Source organism: Primulina huaijiensis, chromosome 13, assembly GCF_012295235.1.
Source record: "Primulina huaijiensis isolate GDHJ02 chromosome 13, ASM1229523v2, whole genome shotgun sequence".
Taxonomy (NCBI): Eukaryota; Viridiplantae; Streptophyta; class Magnoliopsida; order Lamiales; family Gesneriaceae; genus Primulina; species Primulina huaijiensis.
Genome location: NC_133318.1, coordinates 915,132 through 925,884, shown reverse-complemented (window position 1 = coordinate 925,884; position 10,753 = coordinate 915,132). Strand labels below are relative to the sequence as shown.

The following is a 10,753-nucleotide window of genomic DNA, read 5'->3' as shown; positions in this document are numbered from 1 at the left end:
ATAATACATATACACCATTTTTAGAACAATGGTTGCTACAAGACCATAATTTAATACATTTTCACTATTTGATCTATCTTATGAAAAAGTATGTGATTATGCTTAAAAATATGCCATGGCAGCATGTGGAACCAAATTTGCAAACATTGCACCAAACAACGCCCAAAAGACTAAACTCAAACACAAACATCTCACTTCTTCCGCTATTCACTGCTGTATTGGAAGAAAAGTATTAGCTATATTAAACCGCAGCAACAAACAAAGAGCTGTATTATTTTCGACTACGTTTTGAAACAGTAATACAGATTCAATGTTCTTCAAAAGCTGTTTCCGGGAGACCAAAAATGAACAAAATGTGTCGAGAAAGCAGGGCTTGCCGTTTCTACTTCAACTTCTCCCTAGAGCCATCAGATCTCTAGTAAAAATATCCCAGCACTTGGCCGCCAACATTTTGTCGAATTGCTTCCTCATGATCCAAGACTCCATTTGGAGTTGTGATCACGACATAGCCCCACTGCATGCGGAGAAAATAATTTAGGGATAGTCAACATATTTCCTCATAACTCGAGGATCATGATGCAGAGACGTCATACAAGAATCACACAAGAATAACTTTTATAAATGATCATAAATATACAGATACACCGGGACACTAAAGTTTAATAAGATTGCAAGAATGGCATGGCATGGTTTCAGGGTTCTAAACTATAATTTTGGGGTTGATAGCTTAAATATGAAGTTATACATGATAAATTCCAAAGAGTCATGTTTTATCCATGAGTAATTGATGAGAATCACTGAACACTACAGGGCGACCTAGTCCAGTACAAAACCAAGTGGATTCGCCAGTATGATCGAGAGGCATACAGTAAAAAGTCGAGCCTTTTGTTCTTACTCTGAGATCAATAACCCATCATACATCATATTTAGACCAAACAAACGAGAACTGGGAAAAACATTATTGTCATTTCTACAACAAAGGTGCTTAAGTAGATAATTTTTCCATTGCAATGTTAGAAACTGCCATAAACGAATGAATTAGAAACCTTAATTGTTGGGTACAATAATTGTTCATGATGGTTAGAGCTATCGAAACACGGTGTTTGACATGTTGTGCTGTTGTATAATTTAAAAGATTTGAGTTGCACTATTACCACCCGCTATAATTTTTTTGTTAAAACGACAAGCGCTTGGTCCTACAGCTTTTGGTAATGTGACAAACGAACGATCCTACAATTGTATCATAACCAAAATCACGGGTTCGATTCTCATTGATTGCAAGAAGTGCAATTATCGGGAAGGAGATTGTTGAGTTCAATAATTGTCTCTGCTGGTTATAACAATCGAAACGTGGTGCTTGAGCTGTTGTAGGGTTTAAAATTTTGAGTTGCACAGTTATTATCAACTATAAATTTTTTTAAATCAACATGAGCTCGACCCTAAATAAAAAAAAAACAAATGTACTTCCCAGCTGTCATCACTTCATTTAACTACTCATCATAAATGATTCTACCAAATATATCCAAACCAGACGCAGCAAATCTCAAACTCCAACAAAAATCTACAATTTCACCGTTCCTCCACGATGCGCAGGCATGAGAAAATCTAATCAGTCACAATAACACAAACTTCAAATGTGAGGAAAATAAACAAACCTGGCGTGTTGGAAGAGCACGGGTTTTGTATTTCTCGATGTCCTGAGACTTAATGTCTTGTCTATACGTGAGAGCACGGCAATCTTTAACCCTCCCCAGTAGCTCAACGGTTATCCTCCCCACCCTTTGTGGATCATGTACTTGAAAATCTTTAATGTACCCTGTGATTTCAAAACCATCACACTTTTTTGCCCCACTATATTTCTCAAAGCTTCATTTGGATTAAGGAATTCAGTGATGGAAAAGTGAAAAACAAAAGCAGAATCAATAAACACTTCATTCCTTTAGTTTGCCAATTGGAAATATTAAAAAAAAATTCAAGGACCACTTCTCACAATCAAATTCGTTCGATCGGCTACTTTAAAACTCTTATTTTCGCTACACTCCAATATCAAACTCAACCTCGCAAATCAGAAAAAGCATCGATCTTTCGAAAAAGTCCAAAGAACAAATCCAACCAATTTGGTCATCTTAAATTCCAAGCAATCGGCACCACTCAAAATCAACGAAGAACACATACATAGTCGCTACACAAGAATAGATAAAATTTAGACTAAGTATACCTCTAAATTTCATGATTCGAAGAAAAGAAGCCATGACATTAGAGATGGGGTTGATCTCAGCTGAAGCGAAACCTCTCTTTTCGGCATTGACGATGGTTCTCAAGGCGTCGTTCAGTATTCTTCTTCCCATTTCTGCTGCTCCTTGTCTTGTGCGGCAGTTTCAATCCCCTCTGATGCTCTTCGGCGGGCAACAAATCTGGGCTTTTTTGGCCTCTGCTGTTCTGGCCCAATACAACCTCGTTTGTGTCATTTTTAATTTTACCTATTTTTTTTAGAATAAATACGGTCTCACGAATTTTTATGTGTGAGATGAGTTAACCTATCGATATTCACAATAAAAAATAATACTCTTAGTATAAAAAATAATACTTTTTCATGAATTACCCAAATAAGATATATGTCTCACAAAATACAACCCGTGAGACCGTCTCACACAAGTATTTGCATTTTAAAAAATATATATTAATTAATTTAAGTTTTGGAAAAATAGAATTGTCTTTTTTATTAAAAAAGAACTTTTTGGACTTTTGGGTTTGTTTTTAAATTAATTTTCTCTAAAACAATCTTCATTAATCCAAAGTTAAAAAAGTATAAATAAATTTTCTAAATTTATCCGAATTGACCCATTAGCTCATTTTTTTAGCATGTATTTTTTAGCTGGATTATAAAATATTTATATAATTAATTACCAATTTTTTTTATTAATGAAATTTTTTTGGCATGGAACTCAAAATTTCTTTCTTCGTTTGCATCACAATTAAGATGACAATAATTTCATAGTTTTATCTTTTTATTTTGTTTCCGAAATCTAAATTATCTGTTTTTTTTCTGCCCTTTATTTTTTCTGCAACAAAAAAAAAAAAGGCAGAGTGAAAAGGATTTGCTTCCAAAACATATACATACACATGAGTATATTGAGAGAGAAAATCTGAATCACCCTCCTTTGTAATAATAATCGGCGTCGCGTTTTTCCATGAACTCACTGAATAATGGTTGAATCTGAATCCGAATTCTCTCTGTTAGCTCTGATCTTTCTCAATTCCTTAAACTTTTCTTGATGAACTGAAGATAGGGAGGAACTGAGATCAGCTGTTGCCTTTTGATATTGTTTTGTTGTCGCTTTTGATTTTTTTCGATTGTCGAGGATAATGAACGGTGCTGATGGTGAAGAGCTGGATTCAGCTGCGTTGGGTCCGCCACCGCTCGAGTGGAAATTTTCTCAGGTGTTTGGCGAGCGGACTGCCGGAGAAGAAGTACAGGAAGGTAGATTTTTTGTTGTTGATTTTATTAGTGAGGAAAATATGTTTTCTTTTGGTTTGGATCTTCTCGTTAGGGTTAGGATTACTATTATTTGATCCCTTTTGGGTTTGTTAACTGCTTGATTTAGCAGGATTTCAGTATGTTTGATTGTGAATTAGTGATCTGCATGCCATTATTTTGATCAATGATGCAAAAGGTTAGTGGCGTGGGTGTGAATTGAAAAGAGTTCAGCTTTAGTTTGATGGTGGGTTTTCATGCGGGATGAACCTGGTTTTTGGCCTAAGAATGTGTTATACTGTGGGTTTTGATGACTTTGATCATGTTTGGTATGTCTTTGAAATTGTTTTGTGTATGGTCAGTTTGAAGATGATGCAACTTTATAGCTTGAACTCCGAACTATTTTTATGTTGTTGGGGAAGTGAGAGCTGGTCTCTTTATACACTTCATGCAGTGACTGAGCCAGAGTTGGAGGTCTTTCCACGACTGTGCTACCGTTGTTTTGTAGGTCTACCAATTTGTGACGTGGTGCTGGGTGTAAGGTTTTCTGTCAACTTTTTGGCCCTGTCTGTTGCTTGGAGCCTTGGACAGCTTTTTTTTTTAATCTTGGACTGGAGCTGCAGCTTATAAACTTTTGTTGTTTTTGGTCTTTGGTATGAATAACCTGTCACAATATGTTCTATTGCTTCCAAAATCTTTTATGGGTTGAAAGGGTTCAGGACTTCACATGCTTGACCCAAGCGCACTGATCTGACTGACCTATTATGAGATTCAAAATGATGCTTGTATTTTCGATGCCTTAACGGGGCCATTCAAAACATGCTTGTGTGGTGTCACTTAAACAGAAAAGACAAAATCATGTCTATTTGCAATTTTGTTTCCATATAAGAGGGAATGTTATCTCTTTTTGTCGTTTATTCATTTATCGACTTTTGTCGCGTAGTTTAATTTTCAATCACATGACATGCTGTTCAATGTACACCTTGGGTGGGTTCAAATTAGCATACTGGTTCATGTAGAGGGGGCGGTGAGTAGGAGTAGGGCAAGAAAATTTGTGAGCTATTATGTTGTTGGGTTGATCATTCTAAAATAGACTGTGATCAATTATAGATTTTTTTATTCGATACCAGGTTTTTTGCCATGTTTGGTTTTCATTATCTGTCTCGTGCAAAAAAAAAAAAAAATAGTCGCGATCTGCATATATGTTAAGAATTGGGCTCCATTGTTTTTTGCAAAAGTGTAAATTGTGACATGTGTAAGCTGAAGCAGGTAATGATCGTCTCGTTGTAATCTTTATTATTTACACGTAATTGGACTTCAACTGTTAGAAAGGCTGAAGTTTGAAATTTTACTAACTTCTGAAGTGGATGTTTTACTGTGTACTTTCTTAACCTTAAATAACTTGAAATGCCATTTATTAGAGACACGGTAAGGACAAGTATTCTGAAGAATCGCAGATTCAATTAGTTCAATTGCAATAAGCTTCTCCACCAAATTTTTACCGTTGATCCGCTAAAGATTTTTCTAATTTATTTGGTTATTCATAGATTTTATTATTTTACATCGCTTACAGTTTCCCATTTAGTGAAAAGTTTATAGATACATTGCTCTTATTTTATGAATCTGTGCCTCTTCTTGAGTAGATAAGAACATTGTTAGCAGCGGTTTGTATTAATATTTTTTTCTTAATTTTTCCTGAATCATGTTTCCAGTGGTTGTCCGTGTTATAATTTAATAGGAACTATGACTCCAAAATTTAGGGTGAAAACTCAAAACTGTGCTTTTATTTTGAATTCTTTTTATGGCAGTTGACATCATATCCGCAATAGAGTTCGACAAAACTGGTGATCATCTGGCTACTGGTGACCGCGGTGGAAGGGTGGTCTTATTTGAAAGGACTGATGTGAAAGAGGTAAGGTCAACATCTGATGGTTTTATTTAAATGGTGACATGTTCATCTTGAAAAAATATCTTCTATTCACAAGTTTTGATCGCAGCGTGGGGGAAATCGTAGAGATTTAGAGATGATGGACTATCCGATTAGGCATCCAGAGTTTCGCTACAAAACTGAATTTCAGAGCCATGAACCAGAGGTATTTATTCAAATTTCAGCCCGTGTTTAATTATTGTTATCTGGGGTCTACCTTCGAGATTCAATCATTTTTTCAAATGCACAGGCCTTGATTTAACAGAGAGGCTTCTGTTTTCAAATGGACAAATTGCTTGAAGGCATCTATTGCTTTCACTGTTTTTAATTCCTTTTCCCCGATGGAAAAATTGGATAAAAGTTTGAATAGTAATAATATAGCGTTAAAATCTTTTTCCTTCAGTTTGATTATCTCAAGAGTTTGGAAATTGAGGAGAAAATCAACAAGATTCGATGGTGTCAGACAGCTAATGGTGCACTCTTTCTCCTTTCAACGAATGACAAAACTATTAAGTTTTGGAAGGTTAGATATTGAATTTTTCGTTTTTGTTAATTATTTTTGTGGTGTTGAGATATAATATGCTATGATAGTTAATACTTTGTGGTTGTTTGTTGTGGTAATTATGCATTCAGACTTGTGCTCATCTTATTCGTATTCTGAATTTGTTTTTCTCAGATTGTAATTGATTTTGAATGCTGTCCTTAATTTTCCTTCAATGTATTTTTAAGAGTTAAGACATTGATTAATACAACCTTTTGGCATTACTAAATTACTTTCACCAACTCCAGAATTTTTCACTCTACACATGTTGGTTGGTTCGATTTCCATATCTTTTTTTTCTCGGAAATGTCTTTTTATGACCAAACTACATTAAATATGGGTTCATTTTATTTAATACATTTACACCATTATGAGATGAGAATTGATTATTCGTCAAAATTTACATACGATTTAGATAAAATTAAATATAACCAACAAAACCTGCTATGACTTGACATTTACAGTGGAAAATGTCCCCCGAAACAAACTTAAATATATATGAGCACTCCTGTGAACTTTTGGTACAAATTTCCCTTGAATATTTTGAGAAAAAATAAGAAATCCGGAAACAAAACCAAAAACAGCCTTTGGTTTTCAATTTGCAAACTTGCCTAATGGTTGTTTGAAACAGGTTCAAGAGAAGAAGATCAAGAAAATATCTGATATGAATGTTGACCCATCTAAACTAGCTGGAAATCATACTGTTGCAAGCTCCAGTGTTACTTCGAATCCTAAATTGCATCTGGCAAATGGTGGCAGTCCTGATCGATTTTACAACCACTTGAGCAATGACTTATCCTTTCCACCTGGGGGCATCTCCTCACTTCGATTACCAGTGGTAGTCGTATTTAACTAAGCTACACTTCTATTTGTGATGTAAAGAATTCTGTGTTATGCACCATCTTTTTTATGTGTTTGGTCAAAAATTGGTTGTCAGGTTTTAGTAAATGAAAGCTAATTGGTTTGTTGTCCATTCTTGTCTATTTCGAACATTTAAAATCCATTTTGTCTACTGAATGATTTAATATGCCTGGGTATGTGTCTCATAACCTTTATGGCTTCCTCATAACTGTTGAATTTTGAGCTGTGGTGCTTAGTGATGACATCATTAGGATTAATTGCTCAACTCTCAGTCTTAAAATTATTGTAGGCATTCCCTCAAAATTAACTTATGCACGTCATGATGGTAAGTACAATTCTATATTTTATCACTCACTTTGTTTCTTGTGACACTTGATGGTACAATCTATAGGTCACATGCAGTGAGACCAGTCTTGTTGCGAGATGTAGGAGAGTATATGCCCATGCCCATGATTACCATATCAATTCTATATCAAATAACAGGTAAAGGTCCAAAATTTATCTCATCTTATTATACCTCCATATATGTGGGACAGGATGATTGAAAAAAAAGATGGCATAGTTAGGTTCTCATCTTTGGTGAGAGAACTCTAGTCATACTAGTAAGACTTGGGGGCGATGACCATTTATCCACGAGGGGAAGGAATATTGTAGAGAATTGTGTTTCCAAGTATTTGCCTCGAATTACGAAAAGAGAAAATAGAGCTGTGTGGATGGCATTGATTTGTGGTCATTCGATGCCCCTCTCCTTTTCCTTTGCCCATGCATTTTTCCTTACTGAGGCGCTTCTACTGTTGTGACTTCATGAAAGGGTGGTCATTCCTGTTGACATGTTAGCAACGAAAAATAATAATCACTAGGTTTTAGCATGATGACATGTCGTCCTTTGTTTCTATTGATTTTCGTTTGTCTGGTTTCATGATTAATTCATATTTGGAACGCTTTGCAGCGACGGTGAAACATTTATATCATCAGATGATCTACGAATAAATCTTTGGAACCTGGAAATAAGTAATCAAAGTTTCAACATCGTTGACGTGAAGCCCACAAATATGGAGGATCTGACTGGTGTGTTTTTTTGTTTATCTTCTTTCTTCATATATCTTTTTCAACATTTCTAAATTATCACTTCTGGCGTAAGATTTTGTATCATTTCCTCTTAAGTGCTTGATGATTGTCATGATAAATGTTAAGTGACATAAAGACTGGAAAAGGGGTCATATCAAGAGGTTTAAGGCTACTGTAATTCTTGCTCTCTGATATGTGATACGTCTCTTTTAAAATGTAATTAAATGTCTGGGAACTTCATTTTTTTGGGGAAAAAGGTTGAAAGAACAAGTTGTGGGGGTAATCTTCTGTTCACTTATTTTTGTTTCTTTTTGCAGAGGTGATAACTTCAGCTGAATTCCATCCTTCTCATTGCAACATGTTAGCATATAGTAGTTCAAAGGGATCAATTCGTCTCGTTGATCTGCGACAATCTGCCCTGTGCGATTCACATTCGAAACTGTAAGTGACCAATTGTATTACAGTCTTCTGATTAATGATTTTGTATTTTATCTGCTTTTTAATAAAAACTCAATAAATTTTCTTAAGAAGTTGAATGCTAATCGTGGGGAATTCTAAGTACTTTGTGAGGGGAGTTTTTTGTGCTCCAAGCCTCTGTTTTCTTGTGTTTTTATTGGATGAGATATTCATTTTCATTCATTAACAGATTCGAGGAACAGGAGGCACCTGGTTCAAGATCATTTTTCACTGAGATAATTGCTTCGATTTCAGATATTAAGTTCGCGAAGGATGGAAGATATATTCTTAGTCGAGATTACATGACCCTTAAGGTTTTATTTTCTGTAGTTATTTTTGCACTTTTATCTTTATTGGTTGTTAATATTCTAATTGGCCAACGAGTTCGTTGTTTATTAACTTTTCTGTTTACTTCGTGCTGATTTAGTTGATGGTAGTCAGTGCCTTTGGGCACTGTTTGCTCAGTAAAGAATGCGGGCTGGATACAATATAGTTTCCATGACTATTTTAATGTTAGAAAAATGCATTTGTTATCATGAATAAGTGGTTCAAGATAAATATTGAACAAAAACTGTTGCTCTCAGATTAACTTGCCATATTTTATCTGAAATTCCAAAACTTAAAGCTTAAGTTTGGCACTGGAAATTGGATATGATGTCGTAATTCAGTTATGCTATTTCGCTGACTGGCCATAGAAACTATTTAAATGCATTACTTGGAGGATAACAAGATTCCATAGTTTTTTGACTTTACTTGGATTTCACATTGCTATTTTCAATGTCATGATTCGAATATAAATTGGTTTCAGTTGTGGGACGTTAACATGGATGCTGGTCCCATTGCAACTTTCCAGGTTCATGAGCATTTAAGACCAAAGGTGAGTTGCCTTGCTCCTGGACCGTTTTGCCCGATGTTTTTTTGTGGCCCTTGATCTGATCAAATGTTGCTATTTTAATATTGTCATGTCCAGCTCTGTGACTTGTATGAAAATGACTCCATTTTTGATAAATTTGAATGCTGTCTGAGTGGTGATGGTCACCGAGTGGCTACTGGTTCTTACAAGTAGGTTCAAGTTTGTGCTCAGTTTTATCCTACTGTCATTTGCATGTATGTCTCTCTAACAAAAATGTGACAAATACTTGGTATGATTCAGCAATATGTTCCGCGTGTTTGGCTGTGCTCCGGGCAGTACTGAAGCCACTTCCCTAGAAGCGAGCAAAAATCCAATGAGGTACTACTACCAGTTTTAAGTTTTGAATTTTCGGGCTAACTCAAGTCTTTGTGCTCATCTTTGCTGGTTACGGACAACTCTCTTTCAGAAGGCAGGTCCAGAACCCTTCAAGGCCTTCCAGATCGTTGAGCAGTAGCATCACTCGTGTTGTCAGAAGAGGTGTGATTCTCATTCCCAACTCTTCATCTACTTGGTTCTTGTGTCCATGTAACATAATCTCGACTGAAAATAATGTTGGGGTCTATGTTGCAGGTGCAGAAACTCCGGGAGTTGATACAAATGGGAATTCATTTGACTCCACTACAAAACTACTCCACCTTGCGTGGCACCCATCTGAAAATTCAATCGCTTGTGCTGCTGCAAATAGCTTGTATATGTATTATGCATAAAAAAACACAAATCCTAAGCACCGGTTAACATTTTTGGGTGACTCATTTGAAGATGCCTCTTTCATCTAATAGAAGAGAAGGTCGATCAATTTCTCAAGCCTCTGTATTCCATGCTTCGAGTGCTGTGTTTCATAAGCGACCATGACAAATTTCGGAACATATCTGCGTGTCTTTGTTGTTACCTGAGCAGACAACTGTATTCCCATTCACCTTCCGTTGTTTTACCCTCAACATTTCTTTTATTTATTTTTTTTCACTTCTCATCAAAGGAAAAGATGTAGTTCTCCTGTTCTTTCTGTGTTGTGTTGGGTCTGGTCTGTTCGTCTCGTGTAGAAATCTGGAGAGAATGTGATTGTAGCTCTCCTACATACAGAAACTAAGGTGGTCTTATGTTTGCTCCTAGTTCTAAGGTAAATGTTAGTTTTATTCTGGAAATTCATTAAATTTCATTGTAGCATAATGCTTGTACTTGTTTCTTTTATAGAAATTATCATTATGGCCTTTATTCACCTTCTCATTTAATATTTCTATTGTAGAAGTGTTCAACTTTGTCTTTATTTATTTGTACACGATAATTTTTGCTTAGAGGCAAGGTGATTCTTTAAAGGACAAATTTGGTCTTTTCCTCAGTTCTTTTTATTTTTTTAGTGGCGTTTATCCAACGTATAGATTTAATGATTTTTTTAAATGATAGATTTTTGTGGATTTGGTAGGTTTTTGTTGACTTTTATAGAATCTTAAAGATTTGTAAACAGATTTTTATTGACTTTTGTGGATTTTTTGTAAGTTTTTTGTAAAAATCGAT

At 35.4% G+C, this 10,753-nt stretch overlaps 2 protein-coding genes across 3 annotated transcripts; one reads left to right on the top strand and one right to left on the bottom strand.

Moving 5' to 3' along the window:
- Positions 1 to 172: 172 nt before the first annotated feature.
- On the bottom strand, positions 173 to 2,458 carry LOC140991007 (small ribosomal subunit protein uS8my-like). Its single transcript, XM_073460909.1, has 3 exons — positions 2,219 to 2,458; positions 1,656 to 1,816; positions 173 to 514 (listed from the first exon to the last, which is right to left on the bottom strand). The coding sequence occupies exons 1-3, from the start codon at positions 2,346 to 2,348 to the stop codon at positions 416 to 418; spliced, it is 390 nt and encodes a 129-aa protein (XP_073317010.1). The 5' UTR covers positions 2,349 to 2,458; the 3' UTR covers positions 173 to 415.
- Positions 2,459 to 3,075: 617 nt separating this feature from the next.
- LOC140991462 (serine/threonine protein phosphatase 2A 55 kDa regulatory subunit B beta isoform-like) lies at positions 3,076 to 10,453 on the top strand. Of its 2 annotated transcripts, none has more exons than XM_073461422.1 (14): positions 3,076 to 3,481; positions 5,284 to 5,387; positions 5,473 to 5,568; positions 5,806 to 5,925; positions 6,575 to 6,781; positions 7,196 to 7,287; positions 7,754 to 7,872; positions 8,190 to 8,313; positions 8,519 to 8,642; positions 9,137 to 9,205; positions 9,299 to 9,390; positions 9,482 to 9,559; positions 9,648 to 9,718; positions 9,812 to 10,453. In XM_073461422.1, the coding sequence occupies exons 1-14, from the start codon at positions 3,367 to 3,369 to the stop codon at positions 9,946 to 9,948; spliced, it is 1,548 nt and encodes a 515-aa protein (XP_073317523.1). In that variant the 5' UTR covers positions 3,076 to 3,366; the 3' UTR covers positions 9,949 to 10,453. The 2 variants fall into 2 exon arrangements, with proteins under 2 accessions (XP_073317523.1, XP_073317522.1); XM_073461421.1 differs by having other exon boundaries at positions 6,575 to 6,784.
- The last annotated feature ends 300 nt before the right edge of the window (positions 10,454 to 10,753 follow it).

Bases quoted from the DNA above. Each gene is read 5' to 3' on its own strand.
- LOC140991007 (XM_073460909.1), bottom strand. From the start codon at position 2,348: ATGGGAAGAAGAATACTGAACGACGCCTTGAGAACCATCGTCAATGCC. The intron at 1,817-2,218 runs GTATACTTAGTC...TTGAAATCACAG, and splicing joins TCGAATCATGAAATTTAGAG to GGTACATTAAAGATTTTCAA. The intron at 515-1,655 runs GTTTGTTTATTT...CTCCGCATGCAG, and splicing joins GTGCTCTTCCAACACGCCAG to TGGGGCTATGTCGTGATCAC.
- LOC140991462 (XM_073461421.1), top strand. From the start codon at position 3,367: ATGAACGGTGCTGATGGTGAAGAGCTGGATTCAGCTGCGTTGGGTCCG. The intron at 7,288-7,753 runs GTAAAGGTCCAA...AACGCTTTGCAG, and splicing joins AATTCTATATCAAATAACAG to CGACGGTGAAACATTTATAT. The intron at 7,873-8,189 runs GTGTGTTTTTTT...TTCTTTTTGCAG, and splicing joins AAATATGGAGGATCTGACTG to AGGTGATAACTTCAGCTGAA.